The following is a 25,128-nucleotide window of genomic DNA, read 5'->3' as shown; positions in this document are numbered from 1 at the left end:
TGGGTGTGGTGAGGGGTGTATTTATAGGCATTTTGAGGTTTGGGAAACTTTGCCCCTCCTGGTAGGAATGTATATCCCATATGTCACTAGCTCATGGACTCTTGCTAATATGAAAGAAATGAATTTATTAGGTAAGTTCTTACATAAATTATGTTTTTTGGGTTCTCAGTACTAGGTCCACTTTAAAATACAGGGCATTCTTAAAGGGACACTCAAGTCAAAATTAAACTTTCATTAACTTTCATTAACTGTCATTATTCAGACAGAACATGTAATTTTAAACAACTTTTCAATTTACTTCCATTAACAAAATGTGCACAGTCTTTTTATATTTACACTTTTTGAGTCATCAGCTCCTACTGAGCATGTGCAGGAATTCACAGAATATACGTATATTCATTTGTGATTGTCTGATGGCTGTCACATGATACGGGAGTGGCCCTCTCTGCATTAACCAGCGATGGTGCCGATCGTTGGTGGGTGGGAGCCATTGAAGGGAGGCGGCTGGGCGGCCCATCACTGGGGGATATACGTCAGAGGGGGCGGGATCATGTGCAGGGGCGCTGGGAGCGGGCATGTGCATGGGGCTGGGGGTAGGAGCGGGTGGGACCGCTACACTATGGAACATAAAGTGTAATGGATGGAGGGAGGGAGATGGTAATCTGACCACTGAAAGCCGCTCAAACAGTATGGCAGCGATGCCTCGATGATGAGGCATCCTGCAATACTGTTCCTGACTTCTGGGCTCCATTTTGATCCCTCTCACGGAACGATCACTTCCGGTTTGACACCCCCAGCAGGCAGAGCATCAGAAGCACTTAGTAAAATCACACATACATATATATATATATATATATATATATATATATATATATATATATTAAAATAAAATAGCCCCCTTCCCCATGTGGCTTCAATGATGGCAATGCCCAGTGCATCATGGGGCTTCTGGGTGTGTCCCTAGACTGCGTCATCATCATCATCATCATCATAAGGGAAGGCTGGGGTCATCCAATCTGAGCTTGCTCTCTAATTTAATTTATAATAATAAAAAATCCCATTTGTCTGATCATGTCAATATTAATCAATATTGACACTGATAAGTGTGTATCTCCCTCCCTCTCCTCACTTGTGTTTTTGTGGGGGAGAGAGAGATTTAGTTACTTATATTAGTTTAAAAATTGAGAGACACAAAGGTTCTTTTTAGAGCTATTTAGTTAATTTAAATTTAAATTTTGTGTTTTTTTTGTTGTTTTTTTTTTAGTATTTTTTTTTTCTTTGACCGATAAAAATAAATCATGTCACGGAGAACGTATAGAGCTGAGGAGGCATATGCCATCCCTGCGTCATAGTCAGACACCTCTATGTCAGACTCGGACCCCAATTTTGACCCTGCCTTATGCTCAGATACATCATTAGTTACAGACTCAACTGAAAGTAATGTATCTGTGGCTGCTAGCCCCCCTGCCAGAAGGAGACGTGTTGCTCCAGCTGCCATTGCTGCTAAAGTGTGGGTAATGCCTCATCACCAGATGCCAGATATCCCACCTTTCACAGCAAATTTTGGCATCAATGTGGATGTGGCAGGATTTAGCCCCCAACAGTTTATGGAGGTGTTTCTGGGCGATGATGTATTGGGGAACATTGTCGCCCAAACTAATTTATATGCCCATCAGTTCTATGCTGCAAAGCCTGACTCATATTTGGCAAAGCAGCGATGTGCCAGAATTTAAAAAATTCTGGGCATTGACTATGCTAATGGACATAATAAAGAAACCCTCCATCCGCTCCTACTAGAGCAGTAACCCCATCTGCTCTACCCCCATTTTCTCCCAGTGTAAGTCGAGGAAGAGGTATGAAATAATTCAACATTTCATGCACTTCAATGACAACAGCCTGTGCCCCCCTAGGGAGCATCCCCAGTTTGACAGGCTGTATATGATCCGCCCTCTGATTACCCACTTTGCTGTCAGGTTTGCAGAGGCTTATACACCTGGAAGGAATATATGTGTGGATAAATCCCTGATGAAGTATAAGGGAAGGCTGGGATTTAAGCAGTATATTCCTTCCAAGCGCTCCAGATATGGAGTAAAGTTTCGTAAGCTCTGTGAGAGCGAGGCTGGGTATATTCAGGCCTTCCAGGTGTATGAGGAAAAGGATAGCCACCTTGACCCTCCAGGTTGCCCAGAACATATGGGAACCACTGGCAAGATTGTCTGGGACCTGATATTACCCCTAATGAACAAAGGGTACCATTTGTATTTAGATATTTTTTATACAAGTGTCCTTTTGTTCAAGTTACTGTATTGCTTTGATACAGTAGCTTGCTGTACAATTAAAAAGAACCGCACAGGTTTCCCAGGACAACTTGCACGCACCCGGGCTACAAAGGGGGGAGACCTCAGCTCTGCGCCAAGAGGAGCTGTTGGCAGTTAAGTACAGAGACAAGAAGGATGTGTACCTTCTTACCACCATCCACAATGAGGGGACTGTGTAGGTCTCTGTACGTGGCAGAGCTGAGAGCATAAGGAAGCCAGTGTGCATCAAGGCTTATAACCGGCATATGGGTGGGGTTGATCTGGCAGATCAGCTGCTGCAGCCCTACCTAATTATGCGAAAGAGAACGGCCTGGTACAAAAATGTTTCAATTTACTTAATCCCGGACGGTGATGGGAGAGAGCAGAGTTGGGGCTACTCCATTTTATTTTCAAAATCTCCCCTACTGTGGCGAAGCAGAATCCTCAGAAGAAATGCAGAGTCTGTACCAAGAGTGGGCAGAGAAGGGACACCACCTTTTACTGTCCTGATTGCCCTGGACAGCCTGGACTCTGCATTGGGGACTGCTTCAAGCGTTATCACACACTGGTACATTGTTAAAAAAAAAATACATTTGCCGTTGTGTTTTTTTTTTTTTTGGGGGGGGGGTTTGGTTAGATTTACTGTTACTGCGTTTGTTTGTTTTTGTTTTTTACTTTTACTGTGCCAGATTTTTACATTTCACTGTTCTATTTTTTTATAAGTTCTAAAATTGGTGCTTTATTTTACCAAAACCCCTGTCAAACCTATGCATGGTGAGCATGGGTGTACTCAGAGGGTCTTGCAGAAAACAACCAGGGATGTTTTCTTGCAATAACTTATAACAAGCTCTCCTAAATCATCGTCAAAAAGCAATGTGTGTGTAAAAATTAAAATTAAATAATTGCCACCATACACTTTCTCCAATTTTTTTAGCTAAAACGGTGGCATCAAAGCACTCCATATACAACACCTTGGGGTGACAACTTTTCAAATATGTGCACATTCATGGCAAGCAAATAAATTGGTATGTAAAAAGGCCCCCAAAAAGACGATAGGCAAAGAAGATATGTTGAATGTGAAACAAAATCACAAACACATGTCAGACGTTTGGCATTTCACCCCCCAAACAAGCCAACAAACCTAGGCATAGGTGGTATCACTGTACTCAGGAGATGTTGGTGAACACATATTGGGGTCTTCTTTGGCAGTAACACATAACAAGAGCTGAGAATCAATGCCTAAAGTAAAATGTGTGTGAAAAATAACACAAAAAAATGACTACTCAAAAGTTTGACAAAGACTGCTGGTTTATTTAGTGCATGGAAAGTGTTAAAATACCAGACTTTCTACTACCCTAAGGTGTCTACTTTTCAAAAATATATATTTGATGGGGGTAAATTACAATGGCCGGCTTCAGAAATGTCCCAAATAGGACATGGGTGCATGATGACAGATGTGAAAATTCCAAATTGGAAAACTGGAATGCGCCCCCTAAAAATAATGCCTTTTAGCTCCCACAGAACCTGACACACCTATACATGGGTGGTATCTCTGTACTCAGGAGATATTGTTGAACACATATTGGGGTGTTATTTGGCCGTAATTCTTAACGTTCTCAGTACATGTATTCTTACATTGCTATTTTGTAAAATAAAAATCACCACTTTTTTGTTTTGTTTTCAAACTTTGGCATCAATTGGTGTTAAAATGTCTGCATGAAAAGAGTCAAAATACCCCAGTTTAATACCTTAGGTTGTCTTTTAAAAAAATATATACATGGAAAGGGTTATTAAGGTATTCCTGACAGATATCACTGTTACAATGTAACTATCGCTAATTTTGAAAAAAAAAATGGTTTGGAAATAGCAAAGTGCTACTTGTACTTATTGCCCTATAACTTGCAAAAAAGCAAAGAACATGTAAACTCAGGACAAAATTTAAAAACTATTTAGCATGGGTGTTTTATGGTAGTTGTAGATGTGTAACAGATTTTGGGGGTTAAAGTTAGAAAAGGTGTGTGTTTTTTTTTTTTTTTTTTTTTTTCATCATATTTTATAAATATTTTTTATAGTAAATTATAAGATATGATGAAAATAATAGCATCTTTAGAAAGTCCATTTAATGGCAAGAAAACGGTATATAATATGTGTGGGTACAGTAAATGAGTAAGAGGAAAATTACAGCTAAACACAAACAACGCAGAAATGTAAAAATAGCCCTGGTCCCAAATGGTCATCAACAAATGGAAAAGTGGACTGGTCACGAAGGGGTTAAATAAAGTTAAAGTAGTAGTTTGATCAGCTATCATTATATTATTCATTTTATCAGCTAATAATATATAACTAATTTTTATAATTTAATATATCTGCTAAATTAAAAGCTATGGTTTTCCAGAAATCGAGGCAGTCTAGGATAATATTTGTGAGACACATGGTTTAAGTGGGGTACTAAATGTGAAGTGATTTCCATTATGTCATTCTAGGTGCAAAAACACTTGTTCATTAAATGATCATTTTGCACCTAAAATAATGCCAAAAGCCAATAGGCATGGTTGATCCCATGTGACTTCTGCGGTCATGAGTTAGTGTCTGTTTTCAAAGGGGTTTTTGTTTTGATATATTTGAATCATGGTTTGTGCTCTTAGTATGACATGGATATATTTCCAAGTACCCTATGTGAGTAACTAAAAAAAAATAACCCCTCAGAAATTGATATTTAAAGGGATAGTCTATGCCAATTTTTATTTTTTATTTTAAAAGATAGATAATCCTTTTATTGCTCATTCCACAATTAATATATTAATATACATTATACCTCATTAGCTTCTTATTGTGGCCCAAATTCATCTCAAATTAGACATCTTAAGAAGTTTTTAACTCGCTTGGACAAAGTAAAGAGAGGCCTTTTACTACTCGCTGGTGATTTCAATATGGTCATAGACCCAGCGGTGGATAAGAGAGTATCCCACAATAGGCCTATAGACAAGGCTACCATAGACACATCCCAAAAATTCTTTACCCTTCTGACCCAGGCTAACCTTTTTGATGTGTGGCGTTCCTTTAATTCCACCAATAGAGATTACACTTTTATTACTCCCCGGTTCATGATTCCTACTCTAGAATCGATTTCTTTTTCAGCAACCCCTGGCTTTTAGATAGGATAGGAGGGTCATCCATCGGAGAGGTAACTTGGTCTGACCATAATCCAGTGTCTATCTGTTTGAACGGAGTGGCTGAACCGTCCTCTAGACCTCCTTGGCGCCTAATTGATTCGTTGCTGTCGGTTCCGGGGCAGATCGAGAAGTTCGAGTCTGAGATTGCATCATTTCTTGAATTAAATGATACAGGAGATGTTGATAATTTCCTCTTATGGGGAGCTCTTAAAGCATTCTTGCGAGGTCTGTTCATTAAACTCCAGGCTCAAACTCGACGGGAATCTTCAATATTTTTGGCCCACCTGCATATGGAGTTAAGGTCCTTGAAAGACTTACACGAGCTAACCCTAGACCCCACCCTTTTACCAAGAATCTCTTCAGTGCAGCAACATCTTAGAATGCTAGAAAACCAGAGAGTCCAGAATAGATTACGTGAGAATAAGAAGCTATTCTATCTTAAGGGGAATAAGCCTGACTATCTGTTATCAAGGAAGTTGCGTGAGAGAACAGCCCAGGCCAGAATTCCTTACCTGATCACTGATAATCGCAAACTGGCTAATCCTAATGATATAGGGTTGGAATTTGCCAGATATTATGCACAACTGTACAATTTGCAAATTTTGGGGGGTCATGCACCCTCCAGAGTTGAAGATATTAGATTGTTTCTATCTAATCTATCCCTACCAAAACTTTCCGCGGAGCATGTTGCATCCTTGGAAGCTCCAATGTCCACCGAGGAAGTTAAAGATGCTATTCTATCTCTCAAACCTCGGAAATCCCCTGGTCCGGATGGATACTCCGATTTCTTCTACAAAACTTTTAGTGCTTGCTTAACCCCTCTTCTCACACGCGTGTTTAACTCAGCGGAACAATTGGGTTACTTTCCGAATGAATTCCTCCAGGCATCCATTGTAACTCTACCTAAGCCTGGGAAATCCCTGAACGCTTGCCCCAATTTTAGGCCAATCTCTCTTCTAAATCTAGATGCAAAGTTGTATGCCAATATCTTGGCTAAGCATCTTAATAGGATGATCCCATGCCTAGTGACCCCGGACCAAGTGGGTTTCACATTGGTATGTAAAAAGGCCCCCAAAAAGACGATAGGCAAAGAAGATATGTTGAATGTGAAACAAAATCACAAACACATGACAGACGTTTGGCATTTCACCCCCCAAACAAGCCAACAAACCTAGGCATAGGTGGTATCACTGTACTCAGGAGATGTTGGTGAACACATATTGGGGTCTTCTTTGGCAGTAACACATAACAAGAGCTGAGAATCAATGCCTAAAGTACAATGTGTGTGAAAAATAACACAAAAAATGACTACCCAAAAGTTTGACAAAGACTGCTGGTTTATTTAGTGCATGGAAAGTGTTAAAATACCAGACTTTCTATTACCCTAAGGTGTCTACTTTTCAAAAATATATATTTGATGGGGGTAAATTACAATGGCCGGCTTCAGAAATGTCCCAAATAGGACATGGGTGCATGATGACAGATGTGAAAATTCCAAATTGGAAAACTGGAATGCGCCCCCTAAAAATAATGCCTTTTAGCTCCCACAGAACCTGACACACCTATACATGGGTGGTATCTCTGTACTCAGGAGATATTGTTGAACACATATTGGGGTGTTATTTGGCCGTAACTCTTAACGTTCTCAGTACATGTATTCTTACATTGCTATTTTGTAAAATAAAAATCACCACTTTTTTGTTTTGTTTTCAAACTTTGGCATCAATTGGTGGTAAAATGTCTGCATGAAAAGAGTCAAAATACCCCAGTTAATACCTTAGGTTGTCTTTTAAAAAAATATATACATGGAAAGGGTTATTAAGGTATTCCTGACAGATATCACTGTTACAATGTAACTATCGCTAATTTTGAAAAAAAAAAATGGTTTGGAAATAGCATCTTTAGAAAGTCCATTTAATTGCAAGAAAACGGTATATAATATGTGTGGGTACAGTAAATGAGTAAGAGGAAAATTACAGCTAAACACAAACAACGCAGAAATGTAAAAATAGCCCTGGTCCCAAATGGTCATCAACAAATGGAAAAGTGGACTGGTCACGAAGGGGTTAAATAAAGTTAAAGTAGTAGTTTGATCAGCTATCATTATATTATTCATTTTATCAGCTAATAATATATAACTAATTTTTATAATTTAATATATCTGCTAAATTAAAAGCTATGGTTTTCCAGAAATCGAGGCAGTCTAGGATAATATTTGTGAGACACATGGTTTAAGTGGGGTACTAAATGTGAAGTGATTTCCATTATGTCATTCTAGGTGCAAAAACACTTGTTCATTAAATGATCATTTTGCACCTAAAATAATGCCAAAAGCCAATAGGCATGGTTGATCCCATGTGACTTCTGCGGTCATGAGTTAGTGTCTGTTTTCAAAGGGGTTTTTGTTTTGATATATTTGAATCATGGTTTGTGCTCTTAGTATGACATGGATATATTTCCAAGTACCCTATGTGAGTAACTAAAAAAAAATAACCCCTCAGAAATTGATATTTAAAGGGATAGTCTATGCCAATTTTTTTTTTTATTTAAAAGATAGATAATCCTTTTATTGCTCATTCCACAATTAATATATTAATATACATTATACCTCATTAGCTTCTTATTATGGCCCAAATTCATCTCAAATTAGACATCTTAAGAAGTTTTTAACTCGCTTGGACAAAGTAAAGAGAAGCCTTTTACTACTCGCTGGTGATTTCAATATTGTCATAGACCCAGCGGTGGATAAGAGAGTATCCCACAATAGGCCTATAGACAAGGCTACCATAGACACATCCCAAAAATTCTTTACCCTTCTGACCCAGGCTAAACTTTTTGATGTGTGGCGTTCCTTTAATTCCACCAATAGAGATTACACTTTTATTACTCCCCGGTTCATGATTCCTACTCTAGAATCGATTTCTTTTTCAGCAACCCCTGGCTTTTAGATAGGATAGGAGGGTCATCCATCGGAGAGGTAACTTGGTCTGACCATAATCCAGTGTCTATCTGTTTGAACGGAGTGGCTGAACCGTCCTCTAGACCTCCTTGGCGCCTAATTGATTTGGTGCTGTCGGTTCCGGGGCAGATCGAGAAGTTCGAGTCTGAGATTGCATCATTTCTTGAATTAAATGATACAGGAGATGTTGATAATTTCCTCTTATGGGGAGCTCTTAAAGCATTCTTGCGAGGTCTGTTCATTAAACTCCAGGCTCAAACTCGACGGGAATCTTCAATATCTTTGGCCCACCTGCATATGGAGTTATGGTCCTTGAAAGACTTACACGAGCTAACCCTAGACCCCACCCTTTTACCAAGAATCTCTTCAGTGCAGCAACATCTTAGAATGCTAGAAAACCAGAGAGTCCAGAATAGATTACGTGAGAATAAGAAGCTATTCTATCTTAAGGGGAATAAGCCTGACTATCTGTTAGCAAGGAAGTTGCGTGAGAGAACAGCCCAGGCCAGAATTCCTTACCTGATCACTGATAATCGCAAACTGGCTAATCCTAATGATATAGGGTTGTAATTTGCCAGATATTATGCACAACTGTACAATTTGCAAATTTTGGGGGGTCATGCACCCTCCAGAGTTGAAGATATTAGATTGTTTCTATCTAATCTATCCCTACCAAAACTTTCCGCGGAGCATGTTGCATCCTTGGAAGCTCCAATGTCCACCGAGGAAGTTAAAGATGCTATTCTATCTCTCAAACCTCGGAAATCCCCTGGTCCGGATGGATACTCCGATTTCTTCTACAAAACTTTTAGTGCTTGCTTAACCCCTCTTCTCACACGCGTGTTTAACTCAGCGGAACAATTGGGTTACTTTCCAAATGAATTCCTCCAGGCATCCATTGTAACTCTACCTAAGCCTGGGAAATCCCCGGACGCTTGCCCCAATTTTAGGCCAATCTCTCTTCTAAATCTAGACGCAAAGTTGTATGCCAAGATCTTGGCTAAGCGTCTTAATAGGATGATCCCATGCCTAGTGACCCCGGACCAAGTGGGTTTCACATTAGGGCGACAAAGCCCCGATAATATTAGAAGATTGTTGAATATATTATTTTAAGTAGGTCGGCTCGGTCTGCCATGCGCCGCGGTGTCGCTTGATGCTGAAAAGGCGTTTGACCGAGTCGACTTGCTATATATGAGAGAGGTACTGATGCATCTTGGGTTTACATCCTCTATCTGCACTAAAATCTTTGCGTTATATTCTAATCCTTCAGCCCGAGTGAGAGGCCTAGGGTTTTTGTCCCCTGAATTCAAAATCACGAACGGAACCCGGCAAGGGTGTCCGTTATCCCCCTTGCTTTTCGCCCTTATGATGGAGCTGCTTGCGGAAGCCATTAGAGGGTCCGCTGAGATAAAGGGGATTACACTACATGATACTACCCAAAAGGTAGTTCTGTTTGTGGACGACCTAGCTGTCTTGGTCACCGATCCGCTGGAATCCTTACCGAAATTATTCGATTTACTAGAAACATTTTCGAACATTAGCATGTACAAACTTAATTACCCTAAAACTGAAGCATTCACTTTAAATATCTCCAATTTAGACCTTCGGGCATTAAAACGACAGTTCCCTTTTGTCTGGTCCTCTACGCAGCTAAAACATCTGGGGGTTTATCTATCGCACAATATCTCTACTATTATATCATCTAATTTTCACCCCCTATTACGTAAGTTTAAAGAATATTTAGTAAAATGGGATTCGCCCAATATTTCCTGGTGGGGCAGGATAGCTGCTATTAAAATGAACCTCTTACCAAAATTAACATATCTTTTCCGGTGTCTTCCTCTCCCTATACCTAAGAGCATCATTTCACAGTTCCAGCGGTTGTGCAACAATTTTATTTGGAAGAAAAAGCGTCCTAGAGTGGCGATGAAAATTATGTCCTATCCAGTATTAGCTGGCGGAGCGGCAGCTCCTAATATAGCGGTTTATCATGAAGCATCCAGGTTAGCCCATATTACAGTTTGGGGTTTGGAGTCTTCCGAGAGTAGGTGGGCAGTAATTGAGCAGGCGTCCCTACCAAAGGGACTTAGTCTGCGAGATCTAATTTGGATTCCAAGACACTCCAGGAAACCAGAGTTAAGTTTAAACTACATCATAGCCTCTAACCTGAAGTTTTGGGATAAAATTCATCATAGGAATGGAATTGCTCCACATCCCTCCCCAACCCACTCTATCATAGGCTTACTGGGGGCCTTAGCAGACCCACATCCTCTGGAGTGGGAAGCACTAGAGATCCAGACTGTAAGGGATTTGTTCTCGGATACGGGTTTGCTCTCAGTCACCCTATTTCAAAGCAGATTCTCCCCCTCACCTCTAATGAGCTTTGAGTTCTTTCGACTACGAAACTTTTTGCGTGCTTGGGGCTTTACCTCAGGACCTCTAAGATCCCGAATTTTGTGGGAAAAGCTTTGGGATGCAAGATATCTCGCCCCGAGGGTGTTCTCTCTTGCCTATTCCGCCCTCATACAGGCACCTATATTCAATAAGTCTTTTTATATCACGCATTGGGAGGGCGCTCTGCACTTCAACGCTCCTGAAGAGGCATGGAGGTCTGCAACCTTACTAACTAAGAGTGCGGTTCATAGCATTACCTATTTTTAACTCTATTTTAAGATTTTGACACAATGGCATTACACTCCCTTACGCCTATTTCAGATCTCCAAAACAAATTCCTCTATGTGTTGGAGGGGATGTGGCAGAGTGGGATCCCCAGCCCATATGTGGTGGGAGTGTCCCAAGATTCAGAGAATTTGGACCAGGGCATTTTATTACTGCACCAAACTAGGTTTGGTGGAATCTAATCGTCCAGCTGCAGCACTGTTTCATTTATTCTCTGACAAGATGCCTCGACACTTAAAATTTCTGTGTATATATATTTTCATGTCTGTTAAGCTGCATATCGCTAAGGCATGGCTCCAATCTAAGGGCCCGAGATGGAGTCAGATTACGTCCACAATGGCAGATATTGAAACTATGGAATGTGCGATGTTTGCAGCTAACAACAAAATCACGATTCATTGTTTGTGTTGGGAAGCCTGGCGACAATGCCTAGAGGGGGAGATTATCGTGTGTTAGAAATGCTCTATATATTGGGATTCTTGGTAGTACCACCTAGAGGGGAGTGGGTGCTGGCCGCCGGTGGGTCCCCCTGTAGAGACCTAGAACTATAATGGCATCTGGAGTTTGAGGTAAGAAGTCATTGCCCCTCCCTCTCCCCTTCTCCCCTTTTCCTCTCCCCTCCCTTTCCCCCCCTCTCTTTTTTTTTTCTCCCTCTTCTCCCTCCTTCCTTTTCTCTTAATATATGTTATATATTTGTTGAGTCGCTCTATCTCTCGCTTGATATTGATATATAACTCGACAAACTATGTCTACACCATATAATATTGCTTATTGACTGTTGATGAACCGATGTGATACGTATAAAACAAAAAATGTGTGAGGTTTGTTTAGCCTTGGAACTTTCTGTATGACATACTATTGTTATTATTCACTTGACGTTAATAGTTACTGAGCTATATGTTACAATTATGCTTCTGTATGATATTGCTTCTTGTTATTATGTAGCAGTTTCACCTGTATCTGTACATGTATGTCCTTTCACCGTAAACCTCAATAAAAATTATTTAAACAAAAAAAAATATATACATTATACCTCTGTGATTACCTTGTATCTAAGCCTCTCAGGGTTATTTACAGACTTGTATTTTAGATAGAAAATCGGTGCTGACCCATAAATAACACATGAACTAGCCCTGTCTGGCTGGGAAAAGCTATACAAATGCATAAGATAAGGTTGTGCAAAGCTGAGGAATGGATAGTAAAGGCGTTATCTATCTTCGTAAACAATAAAAATGTTGGTGTACACTGTCGCTTTTTAAATGAAATGAAAGCAAAAGACTAACATTTCTTCTGCATAAGGGCTAAACACTGGAAGTGTTAAATATTTCCATTTTTAAATATTTAATTTATATTTTTATTTATTTTTGCCTCCTTTGTGACTTTCCTTTTTAATTTTTTTCTTCAGGGTTCCTGAATCATCTAGGAAGTGTTTACTGTTAGAATGAGGATAAAGAGATTTGTTTTGGCCTCTAGACCTGGTAAGTTTTTTTTTTTTTCTTTTTCTTTTTCTTTTTCTTTCTTCATTGTCGATATATTTCTACCATCATATATATCAGACATCATGTGCTGATTAAACTGGTGCTGATTACTTTAGTTTAAAATCTTATCCTGATTACACAATCACAATTTACTAATTTTAGACATGAATTCTGTTACGTATTTTTTATCAGGATGGAATAGATAAAGTGGAATATAATTAATTTATATTAAAATGACAAAAGTTATTTGAATATTTAACAGTATTTTATATCCAAATACAACACACAGCTATGGACAAGGTATGAATCTGAGACAACATCGGAAAATGCATTTATTGATTTAATAAATTTCGTCATCAGGATACGATGTGAAACAAATGAAACGCTATGGGAGAGCAGCAACTGATCATTTTTACTGCATATTTTTCTCTCTGTAGCTAATAATATTTACAAAAGTTCAGAAAATATGTTGGGTTATAATAAAAAATTGGTACTGTTGTAAAGTTCTTCTTAGATAGGATTGGTAAATTTTCCTTGTAGTTCACACACTTCTGTTAACCCCTTTATGGATAATGTATGTGTACTTCATCAAAGTGGGTATTATTTAGGAGTAGATAGTCAAAGTGTGCGCCTTGTAGAGTTTTTCTACCCTGCTTGCAGCCTTAGCTTGCCTGGCAACAGAGTAATTAAAGCCAACTCACGCTATTAACAATCCTCAAATTATATGAGATGCCTTAATAGGCAAACACATACATCCATTCCACCTTTCATTGGCATCAGGAAGGGTCTCTCAAATCTGCAGCTGGACACCGAAATCCTTCTTGCACACTTGGTGCTTCCACGCTGTCCGCTGAACCCGTCACGCAGGCTTGTTGCTCCCGGTTTCCACGATACATCCGTTGATGACGTATTCCTGGGTGTGTGTGTCTGTAGACCAATCCTATTGTGGTAGCAGCAGACTAGTGAGCGTGGTAGGTCGGTTAGATAAATTCAGGAATAAGGACAGAAACCACCCCTCGAATAGATAAAAAATAATATTTATAGAATACTTCCAATAAATGTTTATTTTTTTATCCATTCGAACAGTAGTTTCTTTCCTTATTCCTGCTAATAATCTTTATTTGTAATGGATAAATTAGATGATAAGAAATATCTGTTATTTTCCAAGTACTATAGACAGGTATTAGATGTTTAGGGTTACTTGGGGTTTCTTCATCTCTGCAGACAACACATACAGATTCTCTGGATAGCTGAGCTGCTAACTATTTGTTTTGCCTCTGTCTGAGGGGGGTTCAAGGATGGCACCCTGCCAATCCTCTGGAATCCACCCCAAGAGAACCTTTGCCCCCCTTGAACCCACCAGGCAGAGGCAAAAAAGATAGTGAAGATGGGGGAATTACAGTGCATCATATATAGTATATGTTTGATGCGGTTACTCCGCACTCTGAGGGTTTATGAGGGCAATTTTTTTTTAAATTAAATTAATTTTTCCCCTGCAGTATAGGGTCCCCCCTTACCCTCCCACATCCCTGATTTCTCACAAACAGCTCTCTAACCAACCCACTCTAACTAGTGTCTGCTTTCTTAGGTATTGGCAGCTGCCTGCCAGTACCCAGTTTTACCTCCCTTTTTTTTTTGTTTTTAATTATAAAAAAATCTGTAGTGTAGCAGCCCACCACACCTCCCCCCCCACTCTAAGTGATCATTTAAGGGGGCACCCCTCTCACAACTTATTTTCTGTAGTGTAGCAGATCCCTCCCTCCATTAAACACTTTTCTGCAGTTTAGCAGTCCCGCCAGCTACCTCCCACCCCTCCAGCAATGGGCTATCCACCTGCCTCCCTCCTAACCCTCCAACACCACTAATGGTTGCCACCACCGCAACCTGATGCAGAGAGGGACACTCTGCATCAGTTATCTTCTGCACTACTATTTCTACACTGCCCCACTCGTGGGGCATGCAGACATAGTGCAACCTCACTGCTGTCAGCAAGATTGCCGCAGAAAGAGCCCAGGACATCAGTGCAATACAGGGTACTGCCCGGTCCTTAAGGGATAAATGATGTGACGTACCCTTTAAGGGGTTAAATATAGCCCCAACAAAGATGATGGTGCTCATGAAGACACAGACATGATTTATCAGCGTGCAACCCACAAGCTGACATCACTGGGACACACAACCAAATAGCACATCTGTGCAAAAAGAGGCACCACAATCAGGTTGCAAACAGCAAATAAAAGATTTGCAAGGACAGGGTACATCTCTAAATGTCGGTGGACACTGAAGAAGCAGAAACTCGCACCACATAAGGAACGGCACTCTCTGCAGCCCAAAACAATCCGGTAAAGGAAGGAGCCAGCTTCCCGTCTATACCTTGACAGAAAACTAGTAATGGGGGGAGTTTGTTAGGGGCTCACTTATAATTGGGTCTATGTGGGCATGACTTGTTTCTGTCCCGCCCCTTTAGGGGGTTCTTCATTTCAATAAGGATCCAATTAAGGTGTGTGTGTGTGTGTGTGTATATATATATATATATATATATATATATATATATATATATATATATATATATATATCCAGAGGGAAAATAACCTTTGTGCTCTGTCTCCAGTGTCTCAAGAAAATGATCTGTCATAAAGGATTTCTATTATGATTCCAATTCAACTGATGAACATTAAATTCAATTATAGGGCATTCTAAAAAATACCAGTTTTGGGACAATGAAAAGTCTTTAACACTTTAGTGTGGAGCTACTGAGTTATAATTTGTGCTATGTTTCAGGAAATGATGGCATACCAGTGGATGAAAATTTCCGACTGGAGGAATTGGATCTCACAGAGGATCTCAAAGAAGGACAGGTCCTAGCTCGAACCTTGTATATTTCTGTTGATCCTTATCTGGTAAGCATGTTTTTTTTGTCTAAAACAATATTACACTTTGCAAAACATTTAATTTAGATTCCACGCTGTTGTCTATTTCACAGTGGCTCCAACCACTCTGTGCAATTAATTTCCTCAATGACAAAACCCCTTAACACAATTAACCTCATCTGTTTTGCACACCATAGCTCCATAGTTGTTGCAACAACTAAGAACATGCCACAACATTTAAAGTCTTAAGTGCTGTGCAAAATAATGCATGTGCTGTACTTTTGGACTAGACCCTTCACTTGTTGGTCACCACTCACCCTAATTGACTCTCACCCTAAGGTACTTATTATGACACCAACACCAAGAAGGATGCTTAGCCAGAGCATGTCTTGGAGAAAATAATCGCCTCACTAGTGCACCATTTCTTTGTTATTTTTTGCTCCTAGATCTTAGCCATTAGCTGCTTATAGTTTAGAGGAGGGATGGGAAAGAGGTGACATGATAGAAACCTTCAAATATATGAAGGGACTTAGGAAAGTGGAAGCTGAAAGCATTTTACACAAACAAAGAAAACAAGGGGTCACAATCCTTAGTTAGTGGGTAGCAGATTCAGGAGAAATGTTAGGAAGCAGTTTTATGTTTTTACAGAAAGGGTGGTTGATTTGTGGGGGCCGAATTACTAAAGTGCGGACGGACATGATACGATGTAGCGTATCATGTCCGCCGCACATTGATTCTGGTGAACTGCTTGTGCAATGCCGCCCCCTGCAGAATTGGCCGCTAACATGGGGTGACAATCAACCCGATCGTATAGGATCGGGCGGATTGAAGACCGCAGCTTCAGAGGCAGCGGACAAGTTATGAAGCAGCGGTCTTTTGACCGCTACTTCATAACTACTGTTTCCGGCGAGCCAGGGGCATCAAGCTCCATTTGGAACTTGATAATTCGGACCCGTGGAATAAACTTCCAATAGAGGTGGTAAACACCAGGACTGTAAAAGAGTTAAAAAATGGCTGGGACAAGCATAAGTCTATTCTACGAAAAAAGTAACTTACAATATGTGTAGACTTGATGGGGCTTTTTGGTTCTTATCTACTGTTAAATTCTCTGTTTCTATGCTTCTTGGTCTTTTAAATTACAAAGAATAAAGCAACAAAATATTTCTACCGTACACTGAAGAGCATAGGAAAAAGAAACCATATTTATGCTAGCGATGGTCATGTAATCAGGAAAAGGAAATGACTCACTCTCATAATTGACCACTCCCCCTCCTCTTATTTGGTTGAGAAAATGTTCTCATTCAGAAGAGGGCAAGGGCAACTTATCTAGCTTTCCTAATTAATAGATTTCCATAAAAGATTTCCATAATTGTGTGCCAGTGCTAAATTCCTTAAATCACTATTTTACAAAATATGTAGCAATTCTTTATTTAATCAGCCATAATGATTTGACACATATGATATCTATGAATTTAGTGATTATGTTTGCTCTTTTTTAGAAAGATATTTTGTTTTTAACAATTTCATCCAGACGGAAACCACTGTTCTGATCTCACAGTGGGGTTTGCTTGTAAAATGCTGGGAAATATATAATTTGACTTGTATGGTAACATAGTAATTGGATATTTAATGACCTGGATAGTATATTTCTAACAAAAGATTTTAGGGTTAAAGGGACACTAAACCCAAATTTTTTCTTTCATGATTCAGATAGAGCATGCAATTTTAAGCAACTTTCTAATTTACGCCTATTATGAATTTTTCTTCGTTCTCTTGCTATCTTTATTTAAAAAGCAGGAATGTGATGCATAGGAGCCGGCCCATTTTTGGTTTAGAACCTGGGTTATGCTTGCTTATTGGTAGGTAAATGTAAGCCTGCAATAATCAAGCACTATCCATGGTGCTGAACCTAAAATGGGCTGGCTTCCAAGGTTTATATTCTGCTTTTAAAATAAAGATAGCAAGAGAACAAAGACAAATTGATAATAGGAGAATTGATAATAGGAGTAAATTAGAAAGTTGCTTAAAATTTCATGCTCTATCTGAATCATGAAAGAAAGAAATTTGGGTTCAGTGTCCCTTTAAGGTACTATAATGCTTCTATTCCAAGACAGATCCTATCTCCATTTTTGATAACCAAAAAAGGCTTTGTTGTAACCCAGGACCTTAAAGGGACATAAAACCTAAAATTAGCTTTCTAATGTAATCCTATTATCACATTTTCTTCATTCTCTTGGTATATCTTGTTGAAAAGCAGGGATATAGGCTCAGGAGCGTGCACGTGTCTGGAGCACTATATTGCATCAGTTTTGCAAGAATGCTATCTATTTGCAAGAGTACAAGATGGCAGCACTATTTCCTGCCATGTAAATTGGAAACTTTTTTTTTTTTTTTTAAATTGTATTTTCTTTTTGAATCGCATAAAATTTGAGGAAGCATTTCTTTACAGCAAGGGTGGTGGATTCATGGAATAAACTTCCATTTGGTGGTGGTAAACACAAACGCCTAGATTTAGAGTTTGGCTTTAGCCGTCAAAATCAGCTTTAGAGGCTCCTAACGCTGGTTTTGGGCTACCGCTGGTATTTAGAGTCAGTCAGGAAAGGGTCTAACGCTCACTTTGCAGCCGCGACTTTTCCATACCGCAGATCCCCCTACGCCATTTGCGTATCCTATCTTTTCAATGGGATCTTTCTAACGCTGGTATTTAGATTCGTGGCTGAAGTGAGCGTTAGAAATCTAACGATAAAACTCCAGCCGCAGAGAAAAGCCAGGAGTTAAGAGCTTTCTGGGCTAACGCCGGTTCATAAAGCTCTTAACTACTGTGCTCTAAAGTACACTAACACCCATAAACTACCTATGTACCCCTAAACCGAGGTCCCCCCACATCGCCGCCACTCTATTAAATTTTTTTAACCCCTAATCTGCCGACCGCACACCACCGCCACCTACATTATCCCTATGTACCCCTAATCTGCTGCCCCTAACACCGCCGATCCCATATTATATTTATTAACCCCTAATCTGCCCCCCCAACATCGCCGCTACCTACCTACAATTATTAACCCCCTAATCTGCCGACCGGACCTCACCGCTACTATAATAAAGTTATTAACCCCTAATCCGCCTCACTCCCGCCTCAATAACACTATAATAAATAGTATTAACCCCTAATCTGCCCTCCCTAACATCGCCGACACCTAACTTCAAGTATTAACCCCTCTTCTGCCGACCGGACCTCACTGCTACTCTATTAAATGTATTAACCCCTAAAGCTAAGTCTAACCCTAACACCCCCCTAAGTTAAATATAATTTAAATCTAACAAAATAAATTAACTCTTATTAAATAAATTAATCCTATTTAAAGCTAAATACTTACCTGTAAAATAAATCCTAATATAGCTACAATATAAATTATAATTATATTGTAGCTATTTTAGGATTAATATTTATTTTACAGGCAACTTTGTATTTATTTTGACCAGGTTCAATAGCTATTAAATAGTTCATAACTATTTAATAGCTACCTAGTTAAAATAATTACAAAATTACCTGTAAAATAAATCCTAACCTAAGTTACAATTAAACCTAACACTACACTATCAATAAATTAATTAAATACAATACCTACAAATAAATACAATTAAATAAACTAACTAAAGTACAAAAAATAAAAAAGAACTAAGTTACAAAAAATAAAAAAATATTTACAAACATTAGAAAAATATTACAACAATTTTAAGCTAATTACACCTACTCTAAGCCCCCTAATAAAATAACAAAGCCCCCCAAAATAAAAAAATGCCCTACCCTATTCTAAAATTAAAATAGAAAAGCTCTTTTACCTTACCAGCCCTTAAAAGGGCCTTTTGCGGTCATGCCCCAAAGAATTCAGCTCTTTTGCCTGGAAAAAAACATACAATACCCCCCAACATTACAACCCACCACCCACATACCCCTAATCTAACCCAAACCCCCCTTAAATAAACCTAACACTAAGCCCCTGAAGATCTTCCTACCTTATCTTCACCACGCCGGGTATCACCGATCCGTCCAGGCTCCGATGTCTTGATCCAAGCCCAAGCGGGGGCTGAAGACGTCCATCCTCCGGCTGAAGTCTTGATCCAAGCCCAAGCAGGGGCTGAAGACGTCCATCCTCCGGCTGAAGTCTTGATCCAAGCGGCGGCTGAAGAAGTTCATCATCGGGCAGAAGTCTTCATCCTATCCGGGCAGAAGAGGAGATCCGGACCGGTAGACATCTTCATCCAAGCGGCATCTTCTATCTTCTTCCATCCGATGACGAGCGGCTCCATCTTCAAGACCTCCGGCGCGGATCCATCCTCTTCTTCCGACGTCCTAAAACAGAATGAAGGTTTCTTTAAGGGATGTCATCCAAGATGGCGTCCCTCGAATTCCGATTGGCTTATAGGATTCTATCAGCCAATCGGAATTAAGGTAGGAAAATTCTGATTGGCTGATGGAATCAGCCAATCAGATTCAAGTTCAATCCGATTGGCTGCTCCAATCAGCCAATCAGATTGAGCTCGCATTCTATTGGCTGATCGAACAGCCAATAGAATGCAAGCTCAATCTGATTGGCTGATTGGATCAGCCGATCGGATTGAACTTGGATTGAATTGGCTGATTCCAGAATCCTATCAGCCAATCGGAATTCGAGGGACGCCATCTTGGATGACGTCCCTTAAAGGAACCTTCATTCTGTTTTAGGACGTCGGAAGAAGAGGATGGATCCGCGCCGGAGGTCTTGAAGATGGAGCCGCTCGTCATCGGATGGAAGAAGATAGAAGATGCCGCTTGGATGAAGATGTCTACCGGTCCGGATCTCCTCTTCTGCCCGGATAGGATGAAGACTTCTGCCCGATGATGAACTTCTTCAGCCGCCGCTTGGATCAAGACTTCAGCCGGAGGATGGACGTCTTCAGCCCCTGCTTGGGCTTGGATCAAGACTTCAGCCGGAGGATGGACGTCTTCAGCCCCCGCTTGGGCTTGGATCAAGACATCGAAGCCTGGACGGATCGGTGATACCCGGCGTGGTGAAGATAAGGTAGGAAGATCTTCAGGGGCTTAGTGTTTGGTTTATTTAAGGGGGGTTTGGGTTAGATTAGGGGTATGTGGGTGGTGGGTTGTAATGTTGGGGGGGTATTGTAGGTTTTTTTTCCAGGCAAAAGAGCTGAATTCTTTGGGGCATGCCCCGCAAAAGGCTCTTTTAAGGGCTGGTAAGGTAAAAGAGCTTTTCTATTTTAATTTTAGAATAGGGTAGGGCATTTTTTTATTTTGGGGGGCTTTGTTATTTTATTAGGGGGCTTAGAGTAGGTGTAATTAGTTTAAAATTGTTGTAATATTTTTCTAATGTTTGTAAATATTTTTTATTTTTGTAACTTAGTTCTTTTTTATTTTTTGTACTTTAGTTAGTTTATTTAATTGTATTTGTAGGTATTGTATTTAATTAATTTATTGATAGTGCAGTGTTAGGTTTAATTGTCAATAATTGTAGGTATTTTATTTAATTAATTTATTGATAGTGTAGTGTTAGGTTTAATTGTAACTTAGGTTAGGATTTATTTTACATGTAGTTTTGTAATTATTTTAACTAGGTAGCTATTAAATAGTTATGAACTATTTAATAGCTATTGTACCTGGTTAAAATAAATACAAAGTTGCCTGTAAAATAAATATTAATCCTAAAATAGCTACAATATAATTATAATTTATATTGTAGCTATATTAGGATTTATTTTACAGGTAAGTATTTAGCTTTAAATAGGAATAATTTATTTAATAAGAGTTAATTTATTTAGTTAGATTTAAATTATATTTAACTTAGGGGGGTGTTAGGGTTAGACTTAGCTTTAGGGGTTAAAACATTTATTAGAGTAGCGGCGAGGTCCGGTCGGCAGATTAGGGGTTAATAATTGTAGGTAGTTGGAGGCGACGTTGGGGGCGGAAGATTAGGGGTTAATAAATATAATATAGGGGTCGGCGGTGTTAGGGGCAGCAGATTAGGGGTACATAGGGATAATGTAGGTTGCGGCGGTGTACGGAGCGGCAGATTAGGGGTTAAATAAAATATTGCAGTTTTTGTGTTTACCACCTCAATTGGAAGTTTATTCCATTAATCCACCACCCTTTCTGTAAAAAAAATGCTACCTTTCATTTCTCCTGAATCTGCTACCCTCTAACTAAAGGGACACTGTACCCAATTTTTTTTCTTTCGTGATTCAGATAGAGCATGAAATTTTAAGCAACTTTCTAATTTACTCCAATTATCAAATTTTCTTTATTCTCTTGGTATCTTTATTTGAAATGCAAGAATGTAAGTTTAGATGCCGGCCTATTTTTGGTGAACAACCTGGGTTGTCCTTGCTGATCGGTGGATAAATTCATCGACCAATAAAAAACTGCTGTCCAGAGTGCTGAACCAAGAACAAAGCTTAGATCTGTTCTTTTTCAAATAAAGATAGCAAGAGAATGAAGAAAATTGATAATAGGAGTAATTTAGAAAGTTGCTTAAAATTGCATTCTCTATCTAAATCACGAAAGAAAAATTCAATGTCCCTTTAAGATTGTGACCCCTTTTTTTGGCATTTGATTTTGTTTTTTCGTGGAAAATGATTTCAGCTTCCACTTTATTAAGTCCCTTAATATATTTGAAGGTTTATATCATGTCACCTCTTTCCCTTATATCCTCTAAACTATACCTATTTAGATAGTAGAGTCTTTCTTTGTACATTTTATCTTTTAGACCATGTACCATTTTAGTAGCCATCTCTTGGACAGTTTCTAGTTTATTTATATATTTCTGAATATATGGTCTCCAGAACTGTACACAGCATTCCAGATGTGGCCTAACTAATGATCTGTAAAGTGGCATAAGAAGTAGAACCTTGCTATTTCTGCTGCTAATACCTAACCCAATGCAGCCAAGTATTCGACTGGCCTTACTTCCTGCACTTCTGCATTGTCTACCAAATTTAAATTCATCTGAAATAATAATTCCAAAGTCCCTTTCTTCTTTAGTTACAGTCAGTAATGTATCATTGAGACTATATGCATACTTTTGCTCTTGGTAATATGACATTTTAGATCCCATTTATTTGACCAGTCCTCTAGTTTTTTAATATCACTGTTCATTTGATCAACCTCTCCTGGAACTTCTGCTCTGTTACCAGCTAACCTCATCAACAGTGCTAAACTGGGAACTTCTAGGTAAGTTTTTAAACGGTTTTATACTGGATTGTTAGATCAGTATCTGTGCATATTATTCTTTATAGTAGTGTCTATTACATGCAGTTAAATAAAAAATGTGTGTTCTGTCCCTTTAAGCCCACTTCCAATATCATTTATGAACATGTTAAACAAAACAGCCCCAAGAACTGACCCTTGGGGAACACCACTATTTGAATGTACTTCATTAATTGAAACCCTCTGCCTTCTATCCATAAAGGGATATTCCATCCAAAATTGCAATCCACATGGATGCATTTTAGTTTTGAATAGAAGCATTTTTGTAATATACAAACATTTGCAAACATGCTTTGAATAAAAGCTACAACTGTTTCAAAAGTGTATTAAAGTATGCACCAGGATTTTCCACACAGCACTTGCGAGCCTAAGTAGCGTGTACTATCTGGTAATAGCTCAATTTGTTAATTGCTGACATGATACAAGCCCCACTGGCACTTTGAGCAGCTTCAGTATTTAAAATGCTGATGCACTGAGAATATATTGCTATGCTTCACATGCACGTGCACAGATAAATGTTAACACTAAAACAGTGCTAACGTTTACTAGAATAATTTTTGCCAATACATGTATATTGCAAATATGTTTCAATTTAAATATGTAATTCATCTGTGTGCATTTACATTTTAACCGGAATGTCCATTTAAGCCAGCATTCTACCCACTTAACAATCTTAGCATCTACTCCAAGGCTATACATTTTATAAATCTGTTTGTTGTGTAGTATTACTAAGTACCAGTTTAGCTCTTAAAGGGCCATGCATTTATTTATTTACTCTCCATTTTGTCTGGTCAAGGTCCGTATTTTCCAAAATCTGTGTTTTCAAATTCCTTTTGAAAATATTGTCTTATTTATTAGAGAGATGTTTAATTAGCACAGCTTTCAGTAATATCCATCATATGAAATATTTATGCAGCTACGATAATTCTAATATTCTGCAGTTTTTAAATCTCATTTCTTTGGCGTTTACAGAACAGATGATTCATTAATCTCAATTGTAGAGCAGAACCATTCATTCTCATTTGTTTTTAATATGGATTGTGTAATCTCTAATGGAAAAAAAACAAAGCAGATGGTTACATCTTAACACAAATAATCACAGAGGATTTATGGCCAGTAATGAGATGACTAAGAAGAGAATACTGCTGTAATCACTTTAAAATAAAGAAATAAATAACCAATGAACACTATTCATTTAGATGCATTTTTTAAAATACTGAAATAAACAGCACATTTTATTTGAAATGTAATAAGTGTAATATCAATATTCAATATGCATTTACTGTTAATAGTCTGTGAGAGATGTTGCAAATACATCAAGATAACATTATTGTTATCATTTATTTGTATTGTGCCGCAAAATTCTGTAGCACTGGCACAAAATTCTGTAGCATTCAATATTGACTCTGAAAATATAAATTTTATTAAATCATATAAATGTAAGAAACAATATTTTGTCTGATATATGCTTTATATGTATAATTATGTTTAAAGGGACAGTCTACACCAAAATTTTTATTATTTTAAAAAATAGATAATCCCTTTTATTACCCATTCCCCACAGTTATATTAATATACTTTTTACCTCTGTGATTAACTTGCATCTAAGCCTCTGCAGATTGCCCCTTTATTTCAGTTCTTTTGACAGACTTGCATTTTAGCAAATCAGTGCCGACTCCTAGATATCTCCATGGGCGTGAGCACAATGCAGGGACATGCAATCATAGGAGGCAGGGGAGGCAATTAAATTAATTTTAATTTAAAAAAAATTAATAAAAAACAAAATCACCATTTTTTTCCCCACCCATGTAACGCTATGGAGAGGCATCATACAGGACTGCATCTCTCCATAGCGAAACATGGATACATTTTTTTGATAGCAGCAGCGCCACCCACTGGTTGTAAAACTACCTTAAAACTACCTAAAGCAAAAAAATGACCAATAGGAGGCTTCCCTCATGATGCCTCTTAGCGAGGGAGCCAATCAGAGACGGTCATGTTCTCCTGGTTATTAATAGCACCAGGAGAACTGACTGGCGCTGATTGGCTCTCTGCACATGCGCAAGTATAATCATCAGTATTAGAGGCGTGACCGCTGTATTTATGTAGGGAATGCTGTAGAGAAGACCTGGGGCTTAAAGCACAAAGGCGATAACTACTATAAAGAGCAATGTATATGCTATAATATGTATAGACTGAGATATACCCACCAGTTCAAATGATAACCCTTTACCTGGGGACAAATTACATTATGTGAGAGATCTGCCATCTTGACATCATTGTACTTTTATTGCTAGACGTTGTAGTAGTTTGTTGTATGTTCTATTTCCCTACTACTCTTTAACATGAGCACTTTATGTTCAAGCAGAAGATTGTTCTGTCATGGTAGTTTTCAACCACTGTACTCTGCT

General features: G+C 38.8%; 1 protein-coding gene across 1 annotated transcript in view; it reads left to right on the top strand.

The window, feature by feature from the left end:
* The window catches only part of LOC128645054 (prostaglandin reductase 2), a 184,889-nt gene that overhangs the window by 67,740 nt on the left and 92,021 nt on the right, over window positions 1–25,128 (top strand). The window contains exons 2-3 of the mRNA XM_053697804.1: window positions 12,514–12,586; window positions 15,368–15,486. Coding sequence (XP_053553779.1) covers window positions 12,550–12,586; window positions 15,368–15,486 — 156 coding nt within the window. The 5' untranslated portion in view covers window positions 12,514–12,549. The remainder of the gene's footprint in view (window positions 1–12,513; window positions 12,587–15,367; window positions 15,487–25,128) is intronic.

The sequence above is a fragment of the Bombina bombina genome, chromosome 1, assembly GCF_027579735.1.
Source record: "Bombina bombina isolate aBomBom1 chromosome 1, aBomBom1.pri, whole genome shotgun sequence".
Classification (NCBI taxonomy): Eukaryota; Metazoa; Chordata; class Amphibia; order Anura; family Bombinatoridae; genus Bombina; species Bombina bombina.
Note: the sequence above shows the minus strand (reverse complement) of the source record. Positions and strands in the feature narration are given on the sequence as shown.